This window comes from Numenius arquata, chromosome 3, assembly GCF_964106895.1.
Source record: "Numenius arquata chromosome 3, bNumArq3.hap1.1, whole genome shotgun sequence".
Lineage (NCBI taxonomy): Eukaryota > Metazoa > Chordata > Aves > Charadriiformes > Scolopacidae > Numenius > Numenius arquata.
In genome coordinates, this window is record NC_133578.1 from 51,339,611 (window position 1) to 51,367,581 (window position 27,971).

At 40.4% G+C, this 27,971-nt stretch overlaps 1 protein-coding gene across 1 annotated transcript in view; it reads left to right on the top strand.

Annotated features, from left to right (window-relative positions):
- NECAB1 (N-terminal EF-hand calcium binding protein 1) overlaps window positions 1-27,971 on the top strand; it is a 57,483-nt gene that overhangs the window by 24,071 nt on the left and 5,441 nt on the right. Inside the window, 7 exon segments of the mRNA XM_074145938.1 lie at window positions 1,153-1,178; window positions 3,579-3,676; window positions 17,340-17,476; window positions 18,012-18,121; window positions 21,053-21,129; window positions 25,805-25,858; window positions 27,444-27,556. Of these exon segments, the coding sequence (XP_074002039.1) occupies window positions 1,153-1,178; window positions 3,579-3,676; window positions 17,340-17,476; window positions 18,012-18,121; window positions 21,053-21,129; window positions 25,805-25,858; window positions 27,444-27,556 (615 nt within the window).

The following is a 27,971-nucleotide window of genomic DNA, read 5'->3' on the forward strand; positions in this document are numbered from 1 at the left end:
AAAAATCAGATGCAAGACCCCTTTGCAGCCATCCAACTTGGCCCGTTCAAATACAGATCAGGTCACCTTTAGTTAATAAAAGTTGTGGGAAAAATCTCATATATACATCATCAATTAAAAGTGTTCAGAAGTTTTTATAGCCCTAAGCATGCAAGTTTGTGACAACCGAGGATCCTGCCATTTCTCTCTGTTTCTCTCCCTTATGAAATAAAAGCCAGATGTATGGAAGTTAGAATTGGTGAAACTGACTTCAAGATAATACTGTATCATCATTTTATTAAAAGGTCAATAAAAAAGTCCATTTAAAAGATGTGAAAAAAATCTTGAGTGCAATCCGTCATTCAATATTCACCCTTCAGCAATATTCAAAAGGACATTTGTGCTTTTAAGTTTCTTTAATAATCAGTTTCTTCCCCTCCTTGGAGGAAAGTCAATATGCCAGCTTTCAGAATTGAGCTGTAGGTCAAATGGTTTATTTTTTGCCTATTAAAGCCTCAGAGAGAAAACATTACTTAACAGTTGATCAAAATGAAATCTGTTTGAAAGGAACAGGTTTGAATTGTATAGAATACTTACACACATTTATGTATATATATAAAAATAATGTTTACATAATGCCCAGTGAAGACTGCAAACAGGAGAAATCTGTTGGGTTTGCCACTCGTTTAGCATGGAGAGCTGAGCTCTCTGAGCCATGCTATCCAGCATGGCAGCCGCAGAAGAGGGATGCAGGCAGGAAGGTGGGGGAAAAAAAAAACAAAAAACCCACAAACCAATTTCTGGTGTTTAGATGCATTTCTGCCAGCACTAGGACCAAGCACGTAAAGCCTGAGGAGCAGTGACTGTGCATCAGGATGCACAAAGGCTAGGTGAGGAACTTCAAAGGGGGTTGTTGGCAAGTAGGAAGGTGCCAGTGGGAAGATGATTCGGAAGGGAAGCTGTGCCTGCAGCGAGCTACAGCCTTTGGCTTCAGACAAGCCTCCCTAAGGTGGCAGAGCAAGGGCAGAAAAGACCAGGTACTCACATCTACTACTACAGCCCAGGCAGGGAGGCTTCATATCCCAGTCAGGCTGATCTTTGAACCCTACTATTTACCAATCCAACATAAAACATTACGAAGCTCACTAACATTCTATCCTCTTATCTTTCCAGCAATCTTGACACGGAAGAGCTCTGTGGTAAGTTCCTTTTTAAGGAAGAACATAATGTATGCCTGCAGCATCCCTGTAGAAGCAAACATACCATGTGATATGATTTTTTTTTTTTCTGTTTAATCTTTGTAGTCAAACAGAAAATAATTTCAGTTGAAAGAACTCCTGGGACAATGCAGATGGATGACAAGAGCCTGAAAAGATTATAAGCCATTACGTGCAGAAATTACTTTGAAAATGTTTTTCCTAATCAATACTTCACATTCTCTGAGCTTCAAGTTCTGTTCTGATGTAAAGATAGACAGATAACTTTTATCTTATTCCCTTTTCATGTGAGATTTTTTTTTTTTCTAGCTAGTTCATCACTTTCAAAGGTATGAGTCTTTTGGCAATTTTGAAAGAGATTGTCATTTTAGTATCCCACTGGAGGAGAAAGTTCGTTATTTTGCTCTGACTTGATCCAGTAAGAACAGAAGTTTGACAACTTCTCTCATCCTTCATCACAAAAAAACCCAAACTCCTACAAGGCCTAAAGTTTAGCCCAGTCACCCATTTCTATGCCGTGTTCTGAGCTGTGAGTCATTTCCCCAAAACCCTGTTTGCTCTCCAACTGACCCGACAGCACCTGATCTAGGAGTGCTGCTTGCAGCAGAAAACAATTCACAGAAGACTTCTGCAAGTCCTCCCACAAAATATCAAAAAACCAGTTATGTTTGACAAAACCCACCTATTTCTGGGGGGAAAGATGGTGGTCTGATAAATTTTCCAATGGTCAACAACTTAGAAGACCTTTAAAAGCTGAAAATGCTGTCAAGTTGAAGACCAGAACACTTACCCACAGGATGACTCTACCCATAGCCAAGAACCCACTAAGAGACCCCCTCAAGCCTGTAGCTTATAAATATGTGACTAGAGACTCAGCTGATGTGAATTGGGCTGTGACGACTTCTGCTGGTTGAGAATCTGGCCAAAATTACATAAACCTGGCCAAGGAAGACAGGGGGTTTTGTTCCACAAGGGATTTAGTGCTGTTGATGTTGCACTGGAGGGTTATAGGTTTGCTTCACACCTGATCTCACTGGCTTCCTCAGGCTGGTCAGAGAGCTGAGGTGGGTCTCAGCCCAGCATCGCTTCTGTTTACTGTGTGTTTTGATCAAAACCAGGTTGTCACTAGGGTATTTCTCATCTGTGAATCTGATACTGAGTTTACCTGACATGTGTTTAAGCTAGTGATTATACAGCCCTTTCTGAGTTATCTCAGTTCTCCTCAGAAATGAAGCTTCGCTTCCAGGATACTAATTCACAATACGATTTCATTCTTAATCATTTCGTTCAACCTCTCAGCAATACCAAGGCATGTCGCAGTGCTTCTGAAACCTTCTGCTTTCTCGACTCCCCTGAGAAGCTCACGCTGACTTCCTAAAAGCCTCGAACTATTGCTATTTATTATTTCGAAAAGCTCCTATCTGATCTTGTTCTTCTTGTCTGCCGTTTAGATGTTGTTTTTCATGTTGTTCTGCGTGACCTGATGTCTAAATGCCTTGTCTAACACAGTCTCTAGCTTTAACATAATTGCCTGTCTTTATTTTCCACACTTTTTACTTCCTGCGCCTCCCTCTGCTGTATTTTGCCGCATCGACCAAATGGGAACTCGGGTCACGATTTCCCAGGTTTGCCGCCTCCTCTGGCGGCAATCCCTCTGATTGAGTTACGCCCCCTGATTTTACATCAGCTCTTTCTGTTAAAACGTCCTTTGCTTTCAGCAGCCGTGCAAGGACATCCTGCAACTTATGTTATTTCCGTGATTTCTGCTCAAAGTATTTGGCGTGCATCATACTTGTTGAAAATAATACAATCACAGTACCTGGGACTAGAAGCTTATCTGGCCAACTCATGGTCTCTTCGTCTCTGAGAGAGAAACAACTGGTCTCAGCTGACCCCGACTCACAACAGCCCCCACTTGATCTTATCTCCTCCACGGGCTTTACCAGAATTATTCATTTTTTGTATCGATATAATCAGATTTAGTACATACACATGAAAACTTCATTTCCTACTAGTAACTGTAAAGTACACTATTAGACTGAAAATCCCGTTTAGGAAGAAAACGTAGGTATTTTGAAAATACGTCTGTTTCAGCTCTCGAACTGGTATTTTAAATTTTTATCAATTTGGCAACTCATTTATTGAAAGAAAATGCTTTGAAACAGTGATTTTGATATTTTAAGTACTCCAGGAATGATTTTGAGGGAAATAATACACGATTTAAAAATAAAATCATCCCTTTCATTGTAACTCTTGTTCATTTTATATATTTAGATAGCTAATAATACTACAACTGAATTCAAATTTAATAAAATTGATATTTAACGAAATATTGATTTTTCAGGTCATGAATAGGTGACATGGGTTTTCTTCTTCTTTTAGAATATTTTTCCCAGCACTTAGGAGAGTATGAAAATGTTCTGTCTGTCTTGGAAGACTTAAACATAACCATACTGAAGGCAATGGACAAAACAAAGAAAGTAAGTAAAAATGGTGACATTTTCTTTACATTGTGTATTTTGTTTATTTGAACAGGTAAATATTTTTTATCTAGATAAAGTTACTAATTCATATTTAAGTTCTTCCACATATATATGTTTGTAGCGAAAGTCTGGTAGGAAAAATTCTGTCAAAATGGTTGAGTATCAAAGCTGTAAAGCTCTGTCTGCAAAGTATTACAGTTTGGATATAACCAAAATTGCCTTTGCGAGAGATCTGAAGAACGTTCTTCATATTGTCGTCCCAAAAGAAGGTTCCATGTCCCGTGCCAAATATGAGGCAGTATTATCAGCATTGCAACATTTGAAAATAATCTGAATTTGAAAAATTAATCCACATTTTTTTAAGTAGAAAACATGTTAGTAAAAGATACTAATGACTTAAACTATATTGATGCCTACCATTAAATTAGGCAAGAGTCATCTGGAGACATGCTGAGGAGTTGTATGTATGTTACAGTTAAATGTAGATTCCAGGATAGTTTAGAAAGATTTAAAAGGGCTGTAATATCTCTCCCCATGTTCCCTGAAGCTGAACTCCAGTACTTTTATGATTATAAAACCATCCTGTGGCAGCATCTGTGCATCCCGGCTACTTTAGTCCCAGAATATAACTGGCCAATGTAAATATCTTGAAAGTATTTCTGATAGTAACAACAGAAAACATATAAATTTGGGTTGAGTGAAACATCCTGACCGAGAGCAAGATTTCATTTCCATTTCAGGCATTTGAAACAAAAGCAGCGCTCGCAGAGCCAGCAAAGAGGAGGTGTTAGGGCTGTTGCCCACCAGCGCAGCAAGGGGTTATTAACTCCAGAGGGAAGAGACATTTCCCAGGAGGAGAAGCGCAGTTTCTCCATCCATCCATCCGGCAGGGGGTATAGCTTTGCTGTAGGACATGCTTGGTGGCCAATTCTCTTGGCACTCAATTCACTATCCTCATACCTGTTCGTATGTTCAGACCTCCTCGTTCGTACCTTGATGTCTGATCAAAGTGCATCAAGACACTAGCTAATATGCTCCTTTTCCCTGGATGAACAATTAAATATTCTGTGCAAGGTGGAACAGCTTCAACAGGTGAGAGAAAGCACAAACCAGGGAAGGAAGTGAACCTAGATCCTCCACACCCAACCCCAGGTTCGCACCACAAGGCTACTCACTGGAAGGCGAGCAGTCAACAACAGAAATTTCAGCCCGAAATTTTCAGTGAGATCCCACGAGAGGGAAAAAGATAATTGTTTTTTCAATCAATGGGGAGAAAGCTGTGCTTCTCTAACGAAGCTGTTATCTTTGGCATTCAGGTGTTTGCAAGAGTGCAGTATTCATACATTTTACATGAACGGCCAAAATAAAAAGCTGAAAGTGTAGCTTATTTATTTAGAGCTTGAGCCAGTAAGCAGAATGTCTCTCTGTTCGTGCTGTGAATCTTCCACTCCTAATGAATTGAGTGTGCACTGACTCACTGCCTCATTGGGCTGGACACTGAAAAGCAACAGATTAGTTTATTCTAGCTATGCATAATTAAAAAAAATATTAGCCACGTGTGTAAACTACTGCTAAAGGTCAGGACATGTCACCTGATAACTACTGGAAGTAAACAGAACACAGCATTTAAGAATTCACAAGTTAATTACAGAGAAGGAGTCACAGGAGACTAATCAGAGTTGTAATAAGTAAACATTGACCTGACTAGAAGAAGGATAAGAAAATCTGGAATGTTAATAAGTGTTTCATTTGTCTGCTTGAAGAACCCATCTCCAAAAAAAAAAAAACAAAAAAAAACCCCAAAAAACAAAACCAACCCACAAACACGACTTCTTTAAATTTTATTTTCCTGGCTGAAGATTCAAGCTTAGTGGGTTTTCTGTCTTGCAGGAATATCCCAATTGACTATTAGAAATGGCAGAACTAGAGCAAGGCTAATACTGGAAAAAAATAGTTTTAATTCCAATTAGTAGACACTGTGTAAACACAGTTAAACAAAAAATGTGTCCTCAAATATTCTAACATAGAGCTTCTACCAAGGACATGCCCAGCAACTATATAAAGTCATCCAGGGGACAAAATGTTCCAGTCTTTTACCACTTTCAAGAACCTTTGAAGTCAGACTTCCTTTTGCTGTCCTGAGGTCAGATCACTCCAGGCTAAACAAACTAAATAGCACCTTACCCTTTTAGTAGTCTCCTTCAAACAAGTAGGGGGTTTTCCCAGGTCTCGACGCTGTACGATGCGTGTGAGGGGAGCAAAATCCCAATTTCAGACTTTTTTACGAAGATAAAGTTACGGGGCAGCGTATCAGATGGGAAGACAGGAAGCCCTTGTTGGTGCAGGAACGGTTCGTGCTCCGTTGCTTGACAGAAAGGTGCAAAGCTAGAAACGCAGAGAAATAGAGACAGAGAGGAACATCTTTCAGCAGGGAAAAGACTGAGTTGCATTTGCCATCGACATACATTTAATAAAAAAAGCATCCTACCAGAGGATGCTGGGGGATCCCCTTCGGTTTTGGTTGTGCTTTATTTTTTTGTTTGTTTTGGTGCTGGTCTCTTGTGTTTTATTTATCCTTACACAAGGAAGGGAAACGCATATCTGAGGATTTTTAGAGGGGCTTGTGGCATTTGATATTTGATCATTTCTCTCCTTCGGGTGGAGAGTCTACGTGAGTTGCTCACAGAGGAGTGGTTAGGACAGATCAATCACTGGTGACAGCTGTCTTTCTTGTACCTGCCAGGTTGTTATTTTCCTGATCAAAGGACAAGCTGGGATAGTTCTGTTTATCTTGTTTCTTCTTCATCTCGTATATGGGAAGCATTAAAAATTAAAGTCAGCAAACCTTTACGAACGCATTGGAAGACTTGTTCCTTTAAGCCTTTTCTTTTTTTTTCTGGCATCTTTTATAACAAAACACAGAAGCATATTTCATTAAAATATGTAATCTTAACCTTTTTATTACCCAAATAAACGTAACACACTCAGCAAGCTGCATTTTTACTCCATTCCACAGCTTCCAGTCACATACAAATATAACGAAGAGAAACTTTGCAACCCGCAGCACAGAAAATGCTATCTGCCACTGAGTAACGATGTAGGTAGATAAAAATAGGCCAGTTTTTTTAAGGTGCTTGACATCTTGGCTCTATTGACTTGTGAATACTGAAAATCAAAAACTTGCAGACCAAAGAACGTGTCTCCCTTAAGTTATCAAGCCATAAAATTGTCGCTATTTGTCAGCTATTCAGTAAGAACAAGTCTTGCTCTATCATTTTTATTTCTGGTATTGCTATAGCTTATTGCAAATGCAACCTGCTGGAGGTGGGGAACTATTCTGTACTCAGTAAACTAGCAAAAGCTCATTTAATCACCAAAAATGTCATTTTCATATGAAATGGAATCGACCATATAGAAGTATTCAGGGGCTCAAACATAGGCACCTAGTGGCATTTTAGAAAACCTGGGTTATTCAAGGATGTCCAAGATGTCTGCACAGGCCTGACAAATAGCACACAGGACTTCTGGGAGACCCACGGGCAAAAGGAGACATCCTTCTCGGGCAGCAGCTGGAAACCAGGTGGGTCTCTGTATGGCCCCAAACTCCAGTTAAGGTACTTTAATAGCTCGGAGGTTTCCAAAGGATTTTTCCCAAGAACTATCTCATAGAGGAAAAGCTGGCAATGGCTTACCCTGATCCCACAGTGCCTTTTATCGAAGTCATAACACCCATTTGAAGTTCACTTTTTTTCACCAGCTGAAGTGCCCTCCCCTCCCTTCCCGCCTCCATCTCTCCCTTTTGCCAACAGCAGAGGGTCGTTTTCCAGGTAGGACGTATCCCCATGTGTCACCTCTGGCACCCGCACAGTGAAGGCTGGCAGCAGAGGCCTTGGGGGGAAGCAGGGACCCTTTCCAGGTTATTTTAAGCCCCCTGCTCCTCAGGGCAGTTTGTACCGCAGTGTTGGTGAAAGTCTAACCACAGCTGGCTGGTGGCCACGTGACTGTTCCGAGGGGGTTTCAGGATGGGACATGCTTCCTGCTCCGTGATTTCAGTGGCTGTTGGCTTGAGCCTCACCTAACAACGCATTAGTCTATCAGGGAGCTGATGATGGTCTTGATGTACAGCGTACCAGCTCTTAATTCACTGGCATGACAACTAAAATTCAGGCTTTTTGCATCGGCACATCAGCGAAATGGTGGGATTTGGGAATCGCTGCAAGCAACTGAGCCTGGCAGAGATGCTTCTTCCTCGGGAGAGTGGCCGTTAAGTGCCCATGTAGTTGTTTCTTTTTCCTTGCAAATGGAGGCTACCCTGTGAGCTGTCTCAAAAGCCACTTAAAAAAAAAAAAAAAAAAGTAAACTGAAACTGGCTTTTATGGTTAACAGCGCTAATAAGATGAAACTTTGATCCAGTGAATAAGTGGAGCTTGATCATATAAACTTTATATCTGAAGCACAAATCCAATAACTATAACGCAGCAGCAACCTCTTGGATGGACTTGGGTAGGGCTTTTGTAGAGTCAACAGAAAGCACTTATCAACAGCAAAAGAAGAAATTTAAATCTAAAAGTAAAGGGAACATCAAAATAACCAAGAAGGACACAGTAGGAAATGGTTTAAACAAATATTGAAGATCTCCCCTTAATCTGTTCCTCTGTATCTTCTTTTCATCATCTTTATTTCTTTGTCCTCATTCCATTTCTTTACATCTCTTTTCTTCCTCTAAATTACAGCAAGATCTTTCTTCCATAGATGAAAGCCGGCAAGTGGATTGGCTAGAATAGTTAATATGCACTTTTTCAAAGTTGAACCAAGAGAGAGATGACCTCCGAGTAGACACACCTCCTGTAAATACAGAGGTAGTATTCAGAAGAAGAACAGTTCTTCTTCGGAGACAAAAGCACTGCAGACTTCCATGGAAAGGAATGGCAGGCAGGTGTAGGAAATGAAGGATGGGACACTAACAAATTTCTCCTTTTCAGACTCTAAAAAGTCTCACACTCTTTGCTTTGGAGGGACTTCCTTCCCTCCTTTGCAACTATTTTACGAAGGACACCAAATGATCTGTGATAGCTGGGGGCCAGACTGGGTGAAGTAGCAAACACCACTTAAGCAGCAGTAACCACGAGTCGTTTTATACCCAGCATTTAAATATGCAAAACATAAATCAGCCATTATTAAGTTGGAGAAGGAAATGAAAGATAATTCTTACTCACTAGAGCAATCAAGTTCTGGAACTGCCTTCCAAGCATTTGGGGGCAAAAAAAAAAAAACAACCCCTAGCAAGCAGCATGTAAAAAACTGCAAAAAGAGAAAAGGGGAGTGCAAGATGCTGGATTCAGTGACTACACAGCATGTCTAATCCTTTCCTCCTATGAAATCGTTCACTTTTCTCCTTTGCTCAAAAAACCCCAAAGCTAAGTGAAGTCAATGCAGCCTGGTTATCACTGGAAAACTTCTTGAACGGTCTAAAAATAGGAGCCAGTCAAAGTAAGAGAGAAGATTATAGGAGCCAAAGGAGTATCACGGGGACACGCAATTTAGCTATTGATGGTGCATTTATAGTAATTATGCAAATCACTGCACTCTGGAGGGTTGATACCCATTCTAAACCAGAATACCTAGGTTTTTTTAATTGCAAATTTGAGTAATAGTAAAAGTAGCGATTATGTAAGTTATATTGCAAAACAAAATGACGGGCAAAAAAAGCTAGACAAACATATGTTGACAATGGAGTTCCACAACTAACGTTCTGTTTGAGCAAAAATTAATTTTTAAATTGCTTTTTGTTTGTTTTGTTTTTTTCAAAATCTGTGTTAAATTGGCTGGCGCCACTTTTTGCATGTGATTATAATTTATTAACAGTTTCCACAGAATCTAGTTTGGCTGTCTTTGAAATTACATTTTACAAATGCACCTTTTGCAGAATGAATGTAATGAGTAGCTGCTGACAAAGAATAATTTAAGGCAAGTTTATCCTGATTAGTAATTTTCAGGCATTGGCTTTGAATCCAGTTCATTTGTTCCTTGCATCCATCACTAAGTCTTTTTCAGGTCAGCCACAGTCTAAAGTACCACAGCCCTCTCCCACCTTGATATTTTAAAGTGGACAAAATATCCAGATTCTACTGGAAATGAAAAGCCAGAACAAGAAGGAGCTATTCATTTTATAATTCCTTATAAAGAAATAGAAATCTGCTCAGAATAGAAATTCCTTATAAAGAAATAGAAATCTTATAAAGAAACATAAAGAGCAGCAGCGGTACGTGCTGCAGCAGGCAATGATTATTTTTAATAGTGTAGGCCAACTGACAGAAACACTGCAATCTAATGTATTTCTTAAGTGCACACAGTAAATTCTTCCTGTATATTTGATTGCTTCCGGCTGTCTTTTAATGACAGTTAACTCTATCGCACTTTAATTGGACATATATTGTATCTCCTTCCATTACAGTGACTAGGGGTTTTGATTCTCATAATCATTTAGAAGATGTAAGATGCTGATTGAAAGATCATAGATGAAGTTTCAGGAAGAGGGAGTACTTTCTGAATTCCACATCAGAAAACATCCTCTCAGAATATTTATCCTCCAGCTTGTCAAGCAAACTGCGGACTCAGGATTTCTCTTTCTTGCATCAATGGTGTGTTTTCACATCCTACCAGCTATCTTCAGGTACCTTCAGTGCCTAGGCACCACTTGCATGGATGTCATAAGCTAACACCGTATAGGGGAATGAGGATTGAAAGATTTGCTGTAAATTCCTCCTTTTCACAGAGGAGACAAAGGGAATGACAGAGCCAGGAAAAACAATAAAAGATGTAGCTGCCTACAGATTAGGCACTATGTGCCCGGCTCTGCCAGTTCCCAGCCTCAAGAATAAAAGCTGAATGGAGAAAAAAATTGTTGGGCCAAAAGAAGAACAAAAGAAGATTCTTTTTAATCAAAAAATAGTTCTATTTTTCATTCTAAGAAAAAAAAAACTACACAGCAATAATTTCCAAATTTCACAGATACTGTTCTTTCAAAGAAATGAGAGGTATGGTGCTGCTCCCATCTCCATTTCTCACAGGCATTTCATTCAGCTTTTATATCAGACCACACACACCCCTCTAAAATATTAACAGCGTTCAACATTAGATCTACGAAATGAGGATTCTAAAGCAATTGTTGAAATCCTAAAGACTGGACTGTCTTGACTGAACTCTGAAGAACTGTCAAAAGTTTTTCAGCAAAAAACAGAACAAAGCGGAGTAAAGCAGATGCCTTCAATGCATTTTTGTGTTGTTTAAACACAAGCTTTATCAAGTAAAAATTTTGGTGGGAATTTTTCAACCAATCCTTTTTGACTAATGAGAACTCGACAAAAAGATAAAAAGCAGCAACATCAAAATGCCAGAGTAATAAATGACTTGTTACTAAGCTCCAGCTGCACTAGGTTTTTAAAAACTGTTCCTATTTGCAGGCGTAGTTGTTTCTCATAGTCTATTTTTCTAGCTAAAATACCTATAAAACTTAATAAAAGCAGTCTGTAAATTTCTAAAAAAAATCCTTTTTAGGATTTCTTTTAAAAAATTATTTTTAAAAAGAAATTGTTTTGCTTTTAACCAAGGATGACTCGACCATGGGTTGGTTGGTTTTTATTTCATTCCCTAATTTTTGATGAGACAGACCTCCCAGTGGTCACAACTGGAGTCTGGATCCTTTTTGCATAAATCCATGTACTGAACTGTTCATCAGCTCTCTGCTGTAAACCCATCTGAAGAGAGGAATGCTGGTGACAGTGTGAAATAGATCACCATTTGCACCCTGCTACAAGGTGGAGAGATCCCTATGACTAATCAGCTAATGTCTAGGGACATTATTAAGTGAAATTGTATTCATTGCATCGGATTTTCTATCTTTAAAAATTATTCAAGATGGTGACTATTAATGCAGTCAAGTCCAACACAGATAAATTCCAAAAGCTGCAAGTGATGAATTCGGAGCAGTTGTGCAAGGATATTCCAGAGATTCACCCCTTTCCTCTCCTCTGAGCTCCTTATCAGAGTAGTGAAAACTCTTGGGAACTTCTTTGATCTTATACCTACAGGGTCAGAAAGAGACAGCACTTGAATTTTGCTGGTAGCAGAGAAGATGTGTTAAATAGTCAGAAAGTAAAAAAAAAAAACAAACCACAACACCACCAGAAACAAACAAAAAAAAACAACAAAAAAAACCCCAAACATAACCTTAATTAAGTTAATACCCATATCTTTAAACATAAAAGTACACAGAAATAAGTTCGCAGCAGGAAAAGAAACATTTAACCTAGCCATTCTCCTGTGGATACCTATCAAAACCAGCAGCAGCTTTGATGTTTTCCTTGTATTCTTACAACCTTCTCCTGGGAGCAATGGCACTACACACATCCCTGCTCCCTGCTTAGCATGAACGACAGCCAAACACAGTTTCTTGTCTCTAAGCTCCATGGTGCACTTAACAGCAGTTAAATAGGAGTTACTTCTTATCCATGCATGAATTCTTCTGTGCTGTTTGATGGACACTATTACAAACGCGTCTCAGTATTCTCCTACGATCACCCATGGCTGCCTATTTTATTTCATTGCTGTTATGCCAGCAGTGGAAGTGGTAGAGACTGCTGCTGTTCCAATTCTCTAGGCAGAATTCAAGCACGCAATTTATTCCAAAGGTAACACTTCAATAGACTTGTAAAGTTTGTGCTGCATTCTAAAATTGAATTTATTTAATAGTTTGATTTCATGGAATCATAGAATCATCTGGGCCGGAAGGGACCTCCAAAGGTCATCTAGTCCGACCCCCCCCGCAGTCAGCAGGGACACCCCCAACTAGACCAGGTTGTCCAGGGCCTCGTCGAGCCTCACCTTGAATATCTCAAGGGAAGGGGCCTCAACCACCTCCCTGGGCAACTTGTTCCAGTGTTCCACCACCCTCATGGTAAAGAACTTGTTCCTAATGTCTAATCTAAATCTGCTTTTTTCCAGTTTAAAGCCATTACCCCTTGTTCTGTCATTGCCAGCCTTTGTAAACAGACTGTCTCCAGCCTTCCTGTAGGCCCCCCTCAGGTACTGGAAGGCCGCTATGAGGTCTCCCCGGAGCCTCCTCTTCTCCAGGCTGAACAACCCCAGCTCCCTCAGCCTGTCCTCGTAGCAGAGGTGCTCCAGCCCCCTGATCATTTTCGTGGCCCTCCTCTGGACCCTCCCTATCAGGTCCATGTCCTTTCTATATTGAGGGCTCCAGACCTGCACACAGTACCCCAGGTGAGGTCTCACCAGAGCAGAGCAAAGTGGCAGAATCACCTCTCTGGATCTGCTGGCAACACATCTCTTGATGCAGCCCAGGATGCGATTGGCCTTCTGGGCTGCGAGTGCACGTTGCCTGCTCATGTCCAGCTTCTCATCCATCAGCACCCCCAAGTCCCTTTCCTCAGGGCTGCTTTCTAATACCTCATCCCCTAGTATGTATTGATAGCGATTGTATTTATTTAATAGTTTGGCATGTTATGCCTTTGCTCACTCGTACAAGGAGTAAGATGCTGTAAAAGAAGTCCACACAGTGAGCACCTCCGCATCTGGCTTCTGTTGAAATCATGATTTTATTCTAACTCTGTTCTGATTCCATCCTACAGTCTGAAGAATTAGATCTAGACTGAAATGATAAAGGCTCGAATTTTTTTCATTTTTGTACAGTTATTCTGACTAATTTTATATCCCGGATTTAAAGTTGTAACCCAGGGGGTTGTCCCACTAATGTAGGATCTAAACACACGGTGCAGATGTTCCATGATCAAAGGAAATTTAAATAGCTTATTCCTTAATGAGTTTTATTCAATAATAACTACTTTTCAGTTGCCTTGGGGATATTTTCTGTAAAGATTAACACAAATATTTTTTATCAAATTATTTTGATAAATGGATCAACGTGGTGTCAGGTCTCCCGAGGGGAGAGGACGGAGGCTGGCATCAGGGCTTGAGAGGATCAAGAGAGTCGCTAAACCTGTGGTAGCCCTGAGATGTGGACTCTCTTAGGCAATACCCAAGTCCTGCCTCCTCCACTTCTATAAAACCTCTTCTGCACCTTTTGAGAGAACCGTAAGCCAGTTTTAAAGACCACGGTGACCTTTTCCACAGGGAATTTGCTAATTATGTGTATTTTCAATTGCATTAATGGAAACTCAAATCTTCGCTGCTTACAAAGGTTGCAGTTGTCTCTTGGTGAGGAAAATGTGGAAAATTACCCTCATTCACTCACAACCAGTAAAACTAACAAGCAGAATGATATGTTAACACAGACTTATTTCATCTGGACTGCCCAAACTGCTGTGCAGTATAATGTATATGCTAATGAACAGTAATTTACAGCTAATGAAATTCAGGGAACAGGCCATTTTTCTAGTTTATGTACAGACACCACCAGTGGGTCCCATTATTAATTGGCGGTGCAGGGTACTGACAATACAAATGCTGGTCATGCCAGTTAAGCTGATTCTACCACAATAATAGACTTAATAAATTGATACAAAATTTTCTTAATTCAGAATTAACATTTTCTTTCTTCTGAAATCTTGTACCAGTATGCCTTTAGTAAAATGCAAATGAAGGCACTTTTCTGTAGGAAGTAAGGCGGTGAAACGGTAACAAAGCATGGCTGGTAATTCCTCACTGCCAAAACCTGGAATTGATGTTGAAGTTGAATTGTAACAGACAATCTTTTTCCCTCCATGACTTAAATTATAATAATGCTGGCAATTTATATATGCTGAATACCTTCTTCCATAATTTAAGAAGAATTTTAGAAGGGCAAGTAGGAGTAGTACTCTTTCAGTGGGAAGGAGTGGAAGTTATCTAACATTGCTGTCAGCTCAGAATTGCTGGCCTCAGAGCCATTATCTAAAGAAAAATATTGAGTAGCCATTTGCCCAACTGGGTGCATTAAGCGAGTTGAGTAGTTCTGCATAGAAGAGTTGTAAACACCAATACTTGCATAAAATATACATAAGGAAAGAGTCTTTGATAATTCTAGACGCCTATGGATGATGTTAGCATCTCGCTTCCCCAGCCCACCTTTACAAAAAAGCTCTATGTACCTGATAAGGTAACTCTAAGGCATATTTAAAGATCACAAGGACCTCTTCCATAGAGAAGCCTTTAAATATAGAACTTATGGGGCAACGTAACGGGAAGAAAAAAGACTAAATCCTGGTGCAATGCACAAACCTGGAGTAGTTCTGGTAGAAAAAAGCACCTTAATAATTCTCAGATGCAGGAAAGCATTTCTGCAGGAGTCAAAAAGCAGCCAGCCTCAGGCAGTGGCAGGTATTACACAGCTCATGTTTACACCATCCTCCCGCCAGCGAGGGCCCACCTGAACAGTCTGCAAACTGAAACAATAAAAATGTACATTTTAAGTTGTAATTCAGCATGCCAGTGTCAGACTTACCGTGACTATGAGCAGAAAGCTATACGGAGTTATCCATAGCGTTTACTTTTTGGATACCCAGAATTTTAAAAAACTTTGATTATCCTCTCCTGGGAGATTGCTTTGGTATTTAAAAACTTACAAGGAATGGTCAGTTCTGTCACGTTTTGTTCACTTGTTTCCAGGTACACTGGTGAAAGCTGAAAAATTAAAACATATCTTGGATTTCTACTTCAAGGTTTTCTTTAGCTGCCCATGCCACACAGATTCACCTACGTTGCTCTAACACGCAATGTAGAATCAAAATTGTTGGAAATTAAATTATCTGTCAGGTGCACCAAAGTTTTAAATCAGGTACAACAGAGATAACTTAGAAGAAGAAAAAAATCAGCATTCCTGTTGCATAATAAGATGTAGTAATTGTAACAGTTGCCATAAACGTTATTTACAGGTCTGGTGTGAGACCCAGGTATTCACTTAAAAGGTAGAGAAACAATCTCTCATGATTATTTAAAAATTTTATAAATAAGAAATTATTTTCTGGAGAAGTGACTCACACCTGATTAATCTGAAGACAGAAGTAAATATAGAAAGCCATGAAGTTCCAGGCTACATAAGCGACTCTGATGATTCACAGATGGTTTAACATCTGAGATTTCTGTAGCAGAAGTCTTCCAACAAGAACTAACTTAATAACATATATTGTGAATAGATTGCTCTCATTTGAGAACAAAGTGCTTTTAAAGCCATTATCTTAGAACCTTTTATTTTACATTTAAACATCTCATATTTGTATTCTGATTGCAAACACATACATGAAAAAAGAAGTCTGAAAGTCAAAAGGCATTTCAGCTGTAATTCTCATTGGGAAGAACAGGGAAGAGCTTAAAAAAACCCCACAAGCATTGCCAAAAACATTCAAATAAGTTCTCAGCTAGAGTAGGAGGCAACGCCATTTAAATTATGAGTTTTTTTAAAGCTCAGAGATAACAGACCGTCATCTATCTTCAGACAGGGTGACTAGAGAAATCTTTCATTCAATGCCCCTTGTATTCTATGAAACCATTTTAGGTGGAATTGTACCAGAAAGCTTTCAAGATCAGCTGAACAGATTTTTTTGCACACATAAACAGACTTAGGGCATACAAAACATGAATATCAGCGTGCTTTCACCAAAGCAGGAGCCAAAAATTTAATTCTGAGTTAAGGAGATGGAAGTCCATTTTCCTTCTCTGCTCCTGATGAGAGCTCTACACAGTAAGCAGAGGCTCTAGGAGCCTGCTCTATCCTCTTGATTACATTTACCAAGAAGAAAACAACAAAGGGGGTTTTCATATTATTGTGTAGGTCACCCCTTCACAAAAAACTTACCTGCATTATCACTGTTTGCAGAACTAAGTTTTGCAGATCTGGGCTTGCTGGAAACATTAAATTTGACCCCATCTGTGGAAATACAATTCATTGGGCAAGAGAGAGAGCAGAAGTAAGAATTTATTTCTGAAATTATCTAAACAAAATAGGAATAAATATTTTCGAATACATAAAATACATTGGAAATGTAGTCACACAAAGAAACATTAACGACCGCTAAATAGAGGTGCAAAGAACACTACTAGCCAAGCTCCAACTCAAAGAACACTTAGCTGCATTTCGTGTAACTATGAAATAGATAGACATATGGTTTCTATAAAATAATGAAACAAATAAAAAGGATAAAAATCAGTCAGAAACTGTTAAATTCAAAAAGCACTCTCTCTGGCACAGGCAGTCCTTCAGCCAAACTGCTGGTGGAGTTTTCCCAGGAAGTATTTCCTCCTCAAAGGCTGTCCCCATAATTACTGTCAGAGGCAGGTCAGTGGGCAAAATAAATGTTTTTTCACTGTTAGAGTTGTCAATCGTATTTTGGCTTTTCCATACTTGAAAAGCAATGTGGTACTGCCATCAACTGGAGTTAAGAAATGCAAGGAAAAGGAGTTTTTTGAGTAGAACTGTACAACTGTGTACCTAGGCCTCTCTCAGCTTGGGCAGGATCAGTGTCTACACCTGGAAATTCAGAGTATATATAAAATTTGTCCAGAAACATAAAGGTTGCCTATGCACATAAAAGCACCAAAACATCCAAGCTCCTTCATTGCTGAATTAAGTCTGAATCTTCCCTCACATATTTCTAACAAGGTAGGCAAATCCTTACCTCTTTTTTTTTTTTTTTAATGTAATTTTTAGGACTATCAGGAAGCTTCTAACTTGGAGCAGTTTGTGACTCGCTTCCTTTTGAAGGAAACACTGAACCAGCTTCAGTCCCTCCAGAGCTCCCTGGAGTGTGCCATGGAAACCACGGAGGAGCAGACTCGGCAGGAGAGGTAAGCAAAATTTGTGCCCGGCTGCAGTGAAGGGAGTGAGGAGTGGGGTCACCGTGAACCTCCAAGACCGTTTTACATTTCACTCAGCAACCTGATGTAAGGAGTAATGAGAGAAATACGGATACGCTTTTTATTCCACATATGAACTCACTGACAGTTTTCCTGAAGTTGCATCCAAGCAGGTTCCAATCTGATCCTGTGGTGGGCTGCATGGAGGATGAGCATTTTGTTACATCCTAGGCCCGGCTTCTTTGACTTCTTTTTAAATCCATTAACTACTTAATATCAAATGCAGAAGCCAGACCACTGCAATGAGCAGAGCTCTGAAATTACCGAGACCATTGACTGTCTCCTTGTTTGTTTCTTCATTGGCTGATTATTAATAGTCAAAATCTGGAAAATAATTCCATGGTCTGAATAGGTATTTCTCCTTTTCTAATTCAAAAGGGAACGTGCAAGCATGTTTTGTGAGAGCAGAGAAAGGAAGTCTCTCCCACCTGTTTTACCTTATGAAGTCTTCTGTGTTTCTGTGCAGACAAGGCCCAACAAAACCAGAAGTGCTCTCCGTTCAATGGCCAGGAAAACGCTCAGCTCGAAGGCTTCAGAAAAACAGCCTGTTGCCAAATAGCCCTCATTTTAACACAGGTATGGTATTCTACATTTTAAATATATTTAAAACACGTGCATACTCACACATAAAAAAGTTCCATGTATCTTCCTCTCAAAGATTTAATTTAGACATGGTAACTCTCTCAAGTACTTTACTGGCAGAAATCAATCTTCAATTTAATATAGAAAGTATTAGCTCAAGCTGTAATGATAATATTTAGCTATTTATCTGAACTGATGAAAAATGGATACATAATTATGGGCCAAACTGTGATATGTTTTGGGGCGCTGGCTTGATTCAACATTTCTTAGGTAACATTTGTAGCCTGCAGACAAGAATGCAAAGGTGAAGGCTATAACTTATACAGAGCCAAGGTCTCTGTCATGACTTTAATCCCAGCTGAGGGCAACAAACAAGAAACAGAAAGGAAACTTGAAAGAAAAAAACATTTAATTTATGACACCAAAATATCTGAAACGGCATTTCTGCTATGGAAAAAGTGAGAGGGTACTTCAGCAAACAGGATTCTTTGGAAGCATTGACATTAAGCATGAGGCTGCAATGAAGGCATCTCCAGGCTTAGTGATGTCCCCCTTAGTGATGTCACCAGGGTATGCAGATGACTGAAATGCCAAAGTACGCGATGGGTCAAGCTCACTTCTTGACCAGTCATGCAGATCTCACCGCTTGCAGCCACGTGCTTTCCTCTTCCTTTTTAACCCTCTTTTGAAGACCCTTCTGTCACTCACATTCATGACTCACTTTCTGCCACTCACCGAATGATGCCATTCATTCGGCACAATGATGCAGGATGATATTTGGTCCCTCCCTGTGATCTACTGGTGTTCATTACAAGGAAGGACACATAGCCTTGTCACTGCGCTCCTAGTTCACAGAGTTCAGAAGGAACCCAAACATATGAATGCTCTACCAAATCTACTTACTCTATTAATGTAATTTTAAAGAGCTAACAACTTTCTCCACAGCTATTCTAATGTACTTTGCTAGACAAGATTTGTGTTTGCCTTGGCACTTCATCTTCCTCCTTACTACCTGCTGCCCACACGCACAGTAACACTGTAGGTGTGTATGCACGCTCAGCCCTGAAGCCAGCATGTATCTGTTCAGGTAAAGCCATACTCCCCTACGTATCACATGCGTCATATGTCGCCAGCATTAGAATTTCTTTCTTTGGTCAAAACGTAGTCCAAGTGCTGCAAGAACTCTCAGATGGAAAATGAGCAGGTTAATGAATGTACACATCAAGAGCATGTGTTAAAAACCTTCAGTTTCTGATGAACAACTTACCAGTCTTCCTGAGAGCACTCACTTACGTACACATTCACATGGTGGGTAGCTTTAGGAACTGCTCTCATAACACTAGTATTTGTTTCCTTGAGTATTATCCGTTCCATCTGAAAGACAATTTTCTTGAGACTTTAGCAAAAGCAAAATTTTCAAGACTTCAGAGAGGCTCAGAGATGCTTGTGCCTTTGTAGAACAACATTTTCTAGCTTCACCTTTGCTATATGATATCAGGTCATTATAAAGTCACGAGTATGACTGCAGTAGAGATGGAGAGCTAGAAAGTCTTCTGAAAGGGGGATGTCCTATCCATATAACCTTGTCTTACAAGACACAATTAACATCCAGTGTCTTTAGTCTTTCCTTTTCTGCTGAATTTGCTGCAGTCTTGAATTGTTCAAAGTTTGCAGGCTCCACAAACATAAATTACGCATCTCAAAAGCATAATCTCATTGTAGACAAATCTAGTGTAGGAAGAATCAGTCCTAATAGTTATACTTCTGCAATTCATCAAGCACCCAGGAACACAGTTTGGTTGGAAAGGTGGCAACATCCAGTTAATGTTATTAAATCAGCTACAGAGTCCACTGCAAGTTTATATCCATAGTTAATGGAAGAACACAAGAAAACCCTTAAGACACCATATTGCAGATGACTGAACAAAATTGAAATTCCCTCAGAGTGTAAGTAAAAATCAGCTGTTGCAGCTAAATGAACAAAGAGAAAGCCCTTTATTCCTAATGCATTCAAGACATTCTGTGATGTTAGGAGGCTCCTTCAGATCCCTCAACGTATCATGCCAGAAACCTAAATCATTTAGCTGCACATGTACCCCCGCTTAACTCTTTTCTGCTGTTCATAAGAATGCATTTTTTTATTGGGAAGGAACCTTTGAATAATCCTGGAATCCTGCTGAGCGAAGCACTGTGTCAGGAACCCTGCGAGCACCAACAAGCCAACCACGGCAATGTCCTTGCAGTCGGGGCCCTACAGCAGGTTTGCTATCTCTCTGCAGGAGAAAGAAAGATCCTTTCGCCTGAGTTGTATTGGCCATGCCAGGATATTTAAGACAATCTTGACTGCATTTCCTTCACCTTCACCAGTGCACCCAAGGGTGGACTGCAGAAAAGACACAGCACATGGTCCCTCCATGGGAGGTATTTGAAAGGAATCCCAGAGAGAGGCTTGCTATGCAGCAGAAGAGCTGACTCTTACTTTTATAGAAAGTTTCATGTAAAGAAATGGCAAACTAAGAAAAATATTAAGACAGAGAAAGCTTTAGTTCACTCACCCTGCCAAGACGATTTTGCATTTTGAGCAGAAGATGCTCAGGTTATGAGCTGGTTCCATCTGTGGAGGAGAGCATTCCTTTCTTCAGGTATCAGCATGACTTCAAAAACACTGGCATTCATCTAGAATATAGTTTTCATTCTATATTGGATTTCTATTGTATCTTAAAAAGAAAGAAAATAATTCATACAGTCAAAATCATGCTTTCCTTAGTTACACCTAAATGAACATTGAGCAAGTTGCAGCACGACCTTTGATAAGCAAAATAAATTGCAAGCTAAGCTAAACATTTTATTATAAAATAAATGAATACACTATGTTCCAGCATTTAGTAACATTTTATAAATGTTCATTATTTATGTTTTCCAAAGGTTGGACTGAGGAAGACAGCCAGTGGATGACCCAGATAAACAGACTCCAAAAGCTGATTGACAGGCTGGAAAAGAAGGTATGTATGTTTGTTGTCTCACTTTCAGTAACGCAATCCTTAAACCACAAATGCTTTCAATGTCCCAAGTCACAGTCTTTCCAATCAATGAGTAAAACTTCAACACCACCTAAAAGAGCTAATACTCATTAAATGTCTACATATTCCTTTCATCTTCTTCTTTCATGAAAGCCTTACATGGTTTTCCCACACTCCCTTTCCCATCACCGTAGATCCAGCTTTTTATGAAGAACTGAAATGTGACATTACTCTATGACCGGAGGATGTTATTGTATTTAGTTATGCTTGTTTTGGGGAACATGGGACAAGCATCTCTTTTTAGGATCTGAGTTTTTTCTCTTCCTCTCCAAACTTTCCCAATAAAGCTTGACAGAAACTTTTCTTTCTTCCATCCCTGTCAGAGGACACTAATTTATAAAGATCAAAACACTTCCCTAATAAGTACAGTTCAACCAACAGCTGACGCAAATCCCACGATCCCACCTGGGAGCTCTGGCCCCCAGAGCCCTGAGACCGCCTGCGGTTCCCACGGCAAAGCACAGCCCTCCCGGAGTCTGACAAACGACCCGTCTGATCCAATGGTACCAACGCTTCCCAGGGCTTGTAAAAACCAGAGCAACATCTGTCTGTGTGGAAAATGTCTATTTCTTTTGTTTTCATGCAGATTTACTGCTACCTTAGGTGGTAAAAGTTGATTTGTGTCTGTGTATGGTGACTTTTTTCTTTGCGTGGGGGAGCAAAAAGAAAGTAGAAGAAAAAGTAAGGTTATAAATTCCTGTGTTGTTCTCTACATAAAGTGTCCCTATTGAAGAACAGACAATTTCAGATAGGTCCTAAGGGAGTGGCCTGAATTCAGTGGATCTTAGGACCTGGGGTATTTCTTCCTCCTGGTCCAGAAGCAAGGCTTTCAGTTGAAGGGCTCTCAGACCCAAGAGTTGCTCCAGTTCTGATGCTACTGATGCTGCCCATCCCTGCAGGAGGTCAGTGCTCACCAGCAGCGAGGCTGTGCATGTACTCCAAGGACACAGATCCACGCACACCAGCACGGGTGCCCGTCACCAGCACCCCCAAACAGACGGGCAGTACTCACAGAAACACGAACACGCAACAGCCTGATCCTGTGCCTTCTTTCCAGCTGATCAGGATGGACGTTCCCCCGTGAATGTTATCATAGCTTTCAAGTCCATCTAGTATTTTTGGCTGGATCCATCCCCCTTACCTAAGCATCGGCTCAGACCTTGGGTCCTGGCAGACAAATGGCTCCTACTCACCCGCTAGCCTAACTTGAGCAAATTATATACCTAGAAAATAGTTAAGTAAGGGATTTAACAAGAAGACACAATAAACGGTGGTGATCCGATACAGGGCTCAGCAAGACAGGCATGCTGACCTTTCTCTGCCATTGCTCCCTTCCGAACGAACAAAACACCCCTAATTACTTTTTCACTTTGGTCCCAGTTGGGGGCCAAAATTTGGTCTTTCTGTTATCTCAGCCTTATTACTGATCAGCTGCATTACCAGTGCGGTCACCCCCAGCACTGCTGGTCTTGCAAGAATCTACTCCCAAAAGGGAGCCCAGTAGTCCCTTTGGTTACCCCCGAGGTCTGACGGTCTCTCGCATCGCTTCTCCTTACTCAGCTGTGAAATTCGGCCGTTCCTTGTGGCACCGTCTGTAGCTTCTGTCAGCTTCTCACTCTGTTCCTTGCTATGCTCAGCAGCTCCTCATGGTCTGCTCAGTCCATTAAGCCTCTGGCCAGGGCATACTCATCTGCCTGCACACACACACCAGCTTCCTCCCAGAGGTCTTTTCTGCATGAGAAAAGCAATTACACAGCAGTTGCCACGTTAATGACATTTTAGTAGCAACTTGATTTTTTCTGAATAGCTATAAATTGGATTTTGAAATGTCAAAGTCCGTCATGAAATGTAACTCTCGCTTTTGGTCCAGCTTTACTCCCAGCTCTGCTTCAGAAGCAGCAGCTCCACAGCGACCTCCCGACACGGACTGATGCAAAAAGGAGTTAAAGAAAACTTAACATTTAAGCGAATGTTGTCGAAAAAAGAAAAAGAAACCTGTCGTACAGCAATAATGCAATGTAAGCATTACAGAAAGTAGCCAACTATTTTGTAGTAAATAAACCTACAACAAGGATGTTATAAAATGATGAAATCTGCTACACATAAATGACAGAGAGCCTCAGTTTGAAAAGAAGCTCAGTGCCAAAGGGAAAGAGGGGCAGGGCAAAGAACTTCCTTAATTACCTCCTTATCAATATGAAACTCAATTAACAAAACATAGCAATTAGACAAACCTGCTTTTGCCAATAGACAGACTATACCCACCTTTGCCTAACTTTGCATCTGCTTGACTTTGTATCTCATGGCCAGGTCTAACTGTGAGACATGGGAAGTTCACCATTCCTGCAGCTTCTCCAGGACCACCTCCTTTGATTGTTCTTCTCTCAGCACTTCTTTGTGGCCCCTGTGAACTAAAAAACCCATGCATGGCATGCAACTTAGAAACCATAAAACTTCTGGTCCTATAAAGTATCCTAAGGTGTATCAAAAAAACTGTGAGAAAAAGACTTTTATATTAACTACATTCCCTCTTGTCCTAATTTTATTAGAACTTACATTTCATTACGGCAGGAGGAGCTCCCTGTGATCCATGTTTCAACAGCATCTTGCAAAACAGTGTCTGGATCCTGACTGGGACAGGCATGTATTGCAAAAAGGATGTCAGTGCTTCTTAGGAGGAGACTGTCAGCCCATCTACTCTGTTCCAAAGCCAAGTCAAGAAAAAGCAAAGCTGATCGCTTGAATGACCATGGACTTCAGACTGAAATGAATTAGACAGAAACATCAAGTGGTGACCAAGTCATCCTCGTTCCCACCTGGGATGAGGCTGCTACATATGCCATCTCTCAGCAGTAACTTAATCGTTTTTAGCTCAGATGATGTTCCAGGTTAGCTCACCACATCCGAGCAAGTGCTGCATTTCAGCTGTCTTTCAGCAGCTACTAAAGCTCTTCTTTTTTACATTGCCCTGAAGCAGATCAGAAGGATCACGCAATCACACTGAGGCAATTTCAGAAGCTACCGCTTCTTAGCTGAGGTGAGGTAGGACCGATACCTGAGTGCTCTTTCAGCACTGATGAGGACTATGTGCCAGTGCTCACATGCTCCAAGGTCACAGCAAGCTGTCTGAAGAAAAGAATCCTTTCCTTGCTACCCTAAGAGAAAGCTCGCAGTACAACTCGAGTCATTCCTTTCCTCTCTTTTTCCATACTTATCCCGAGAAAAATTTTGCACTGGAAGTACAGAATATGCATTTTCTCCTCAGGGTTTTTATCTGAGGCTTCTGCACTGACAAATGAGCTATTAAAGCTGGGTGTTTCCTCCCTCCGCCGCCCCCATTTCATGCCTTTCTATGCACGTTCTGCGGGGGAGGTGCAGCTGCACAGCACCTACTGCGTGAACCCCGCTTCACTCCTGCCTCGCTCTGCAGGTCCCCTGTTCCTTGGAATTCTACCTGCCCACCTCTTGATGGCTTTTCGGCGAGTAAACAGTATTTGTGCAGGCAAAATGCCTGCTACCTGAGGTTAATCGATCCTCGCCCAGCTGCAAGCAGAATAATTTTTTCTAGTCTTTGTTACACAAGAATTGTTTGCAACGAGAAGCGAAGCACCCCCAAGAAAGAGCGCATTTTGCTTCAGCTGCTTATTGCAAATCGATCTGTCCTTTTTTCAGGCATATGGGTAATTTTCAGAATATCCATACGGCACTGGGTTAGAGGGTGCTGGGTGTGCCTGGCATGTAAGGGATAATTATTTTTATATATTATATATATATAATAATTAAGGGAGCCTTAGTTCATTTCAAGGGGGATGGAGCACCTCCCCTATGAAGACAGGCTGAGAGAGCTGGGGTTGCTCAGCCTGGAGAAGAGGAGGTTCCAGGGAGACCTCATAGCAGCCTTCCAATATCTGAAGGGAGCCTACAGGAGAGCCGGAGAGGGACTCTTTGTCAGGAAGTGTAGGGACAGGACAAGGGGTAATAGTCTTAAATTGGAAGAGGGGAGATTTAGATTAGATATTAGGAGGAAATTCTTTACTGTGAGGGTGGTGAAGCACTGGAACAGGTTGCCCAGGGAAGTTGTGGATGCCCCATCCCTGGAAGTGTTTAAGGCCAGGCTGGATGGGGCTTTGAGCAACCTGGTCTAGTGGAGGTGTCCCTGCCCATGGCAGGGGGATTGGAACTCGATGATCTTTAAGGTCCCTTCCAACTCTAACCATTCTATGATTCTGTGATTCAAATGACCATCCTTCCTCATCTTCATTATTCACATGACAATTTGAGAAGGCATCTGTCCTTTCTGAATTAACTCCAACATAATTTGTGAGCAAGCGGATTTATTACAAATGAAAAATTACTTGCTCAGCATTATAAATAAAACTTTACAGAACAGCCTAGGTTGGATTTAACCACTGAAACATGCAAGATTCTGCAAACAATGCTTGTGTTTGACTTACAGCTAATAAAGAAGGGATTTAATTATAACTTCTGGAGATACAACAGAATCTAGCTATTGGAATAGCTTGTCAAATAGGTAAGAGCAGAACACAGCTGTAGTATTGCCTCTTACATTTCTATTTTCTTTTCAACTGCCTGAAAGGACCTAAAGCTTGAGCCATTTGAAGAGGAAGTTTTGGAAGAAAATGCAAAATCTGTAAGTGCTTTTTAAGATAATGACTTTTGACATTTGATTTTCTATGCCAGCTATTGAGACAACAATCTCACTCGACCTCTTTTGTTAAAAAATAATAAAAAAACAATCACCATCCTCCCTTTTCCCAGTGATAAAAATCCATTAGTCAGCAGAATACACTGTGCAAGACGCAACACACCAACACTTAGAATATGTGGGAGAAACTGTTGATTTTGGAGAAACTTTTATATTAATTTTTCCATTGTTTTCAAAGGATACAGTGAGCCTCAGCTCACACAAGGAATTAGAGGTGACATTTATATGATTTACTGAATTTGGCAGCAGCGTTTATGGGGCTTCTCAGCTCCCTATCACCTAATGCTGCGTGCATGCTTTAAATCATGGTTGTAGAGCCAACCAGCCTCCCTCCCTCTGTTCCTCCCTCCCAAAACTCTATAGGAAGCCATACCAGGAAAGATGGGGGAGCATCTATTCTTAAGCAGTAATCAATATTACAACTTAGAAAACCAAAACCATAACCATAAATAAACTTACTTTTAGTTAAGTTCGTGTCCCAAGATCAGTTTTCAAATACACTAGCATTCCTAAACTCTAGGCTTTGAACCTAACAAATTGCAAATCAAACACACAGGAAAAAATAGCCAAAATAGATGATCCATCAAATTCCTTATTAGATCACAGAAGCTGCATTAAATTTTTTTCTTTTTTAAATGAGATTTTACAATATTGCTAGACAGGCTGCTTATGATGGAGGGATAATCCATCAGATAAGAGTATCAATAATCAAGGAAGAAACAAGTCAAAAAGCCGCACAAGAGAGGAAGTTGTATTAATTAAGAAGCACATGGTATTTCTTTATATATTTCATTAGTAAAATTGACAAGCTTCAATGGATGAATCAATATGTAAACTACTTATATTAACTAAATGATAACCATAATAATTCAGGATAAATAGTTTTTCTGTACTGCCAAGTATTTCCATAATCCTTTTTATAAAGATTGTTCATTTTTTGCAGAAAGGTGGAAGGAAAAATACCCCTCTCTGTGCATCATTTAACACAAGCTACCTTAGGCATCTCATTCGGGTGCGAGTCAGAGCTCTGAGAGGCAAGAGACTACAAAAGCACCTCAATTAAAGTAACACAGCAAATTCCTGCAATCTGCACTGGATGCGATCTCAAACCTCACCCCTCCTTGCATAAAGATTAATCCAAAGAAACACGCTGACTTTGTTGCTGAATATTCCAAAGATAAACATTTCCTTTGCACTCTTCTGAAAAGGCTCTCTCAGCCAGGTTTTGGATGACTCTCAGGTTCTCTAAGGTCAACACTAATTTTGGGTGTTTCCATTCTGTGCCTCAGCCTGACAATATATACAAGCTACATTCGGATGTTTCTACTTCCCCACTCCAAAGCACTAAAACAAGGACTGCAAACTTCAAAGGATCTTTTGGGTTTTTTTCAGGGGGTGGGAGGTGTTGATGATTGTGATTTTTATTGTTTTATGGTAGGCTTTTCAGAGTTTAAGGTACAAGGAATTCAGAGGATGATATGGCAGTAATATTGTAATGTTTTTATATCAGCACATAATGATTGTTCAACGTCAAATGTCTGTGATAGAAGAAGAAGTCGAGGAATTCCGGCTTGCTCTGAAGCAGTACGTGGAATCTGCTTCTTCTCAGGGTGGTTGCTTGCAGTAAGTACAATGTTATTGCCCCTGGGCTGAAGGAAGGAATGTAGTCTGACTTCTTGAATCTCCTCGAAGTGGAGCTGCATTATTTATAAAGAGAGAACCTGTAACAGCTTCTTTCCTGGCTGGTTATGTGTGTAAGACAAAGCTTTTCAAAGACAACTAAAATCAGAAAGAGATGTCAAAGTGCATGGGCAGACTTTAAGTAGCATCTCAAAATAACAACACAGGCTGCCCCAAAGATGCTAAACAATCTTTTAAGACTTGTCAGCTCTACAGGTCATCAGTTCACAGCTTCTGGATGCTCCTAGGCTGGCTGACACTCTTTATTGGAAAACTCATTTACCATCCTTCATTTGTGCTCACCTGGCAAGGGAGCAACTTACCAACCTGATTGCCAGTTCTCTATTTGGAAGCTTTC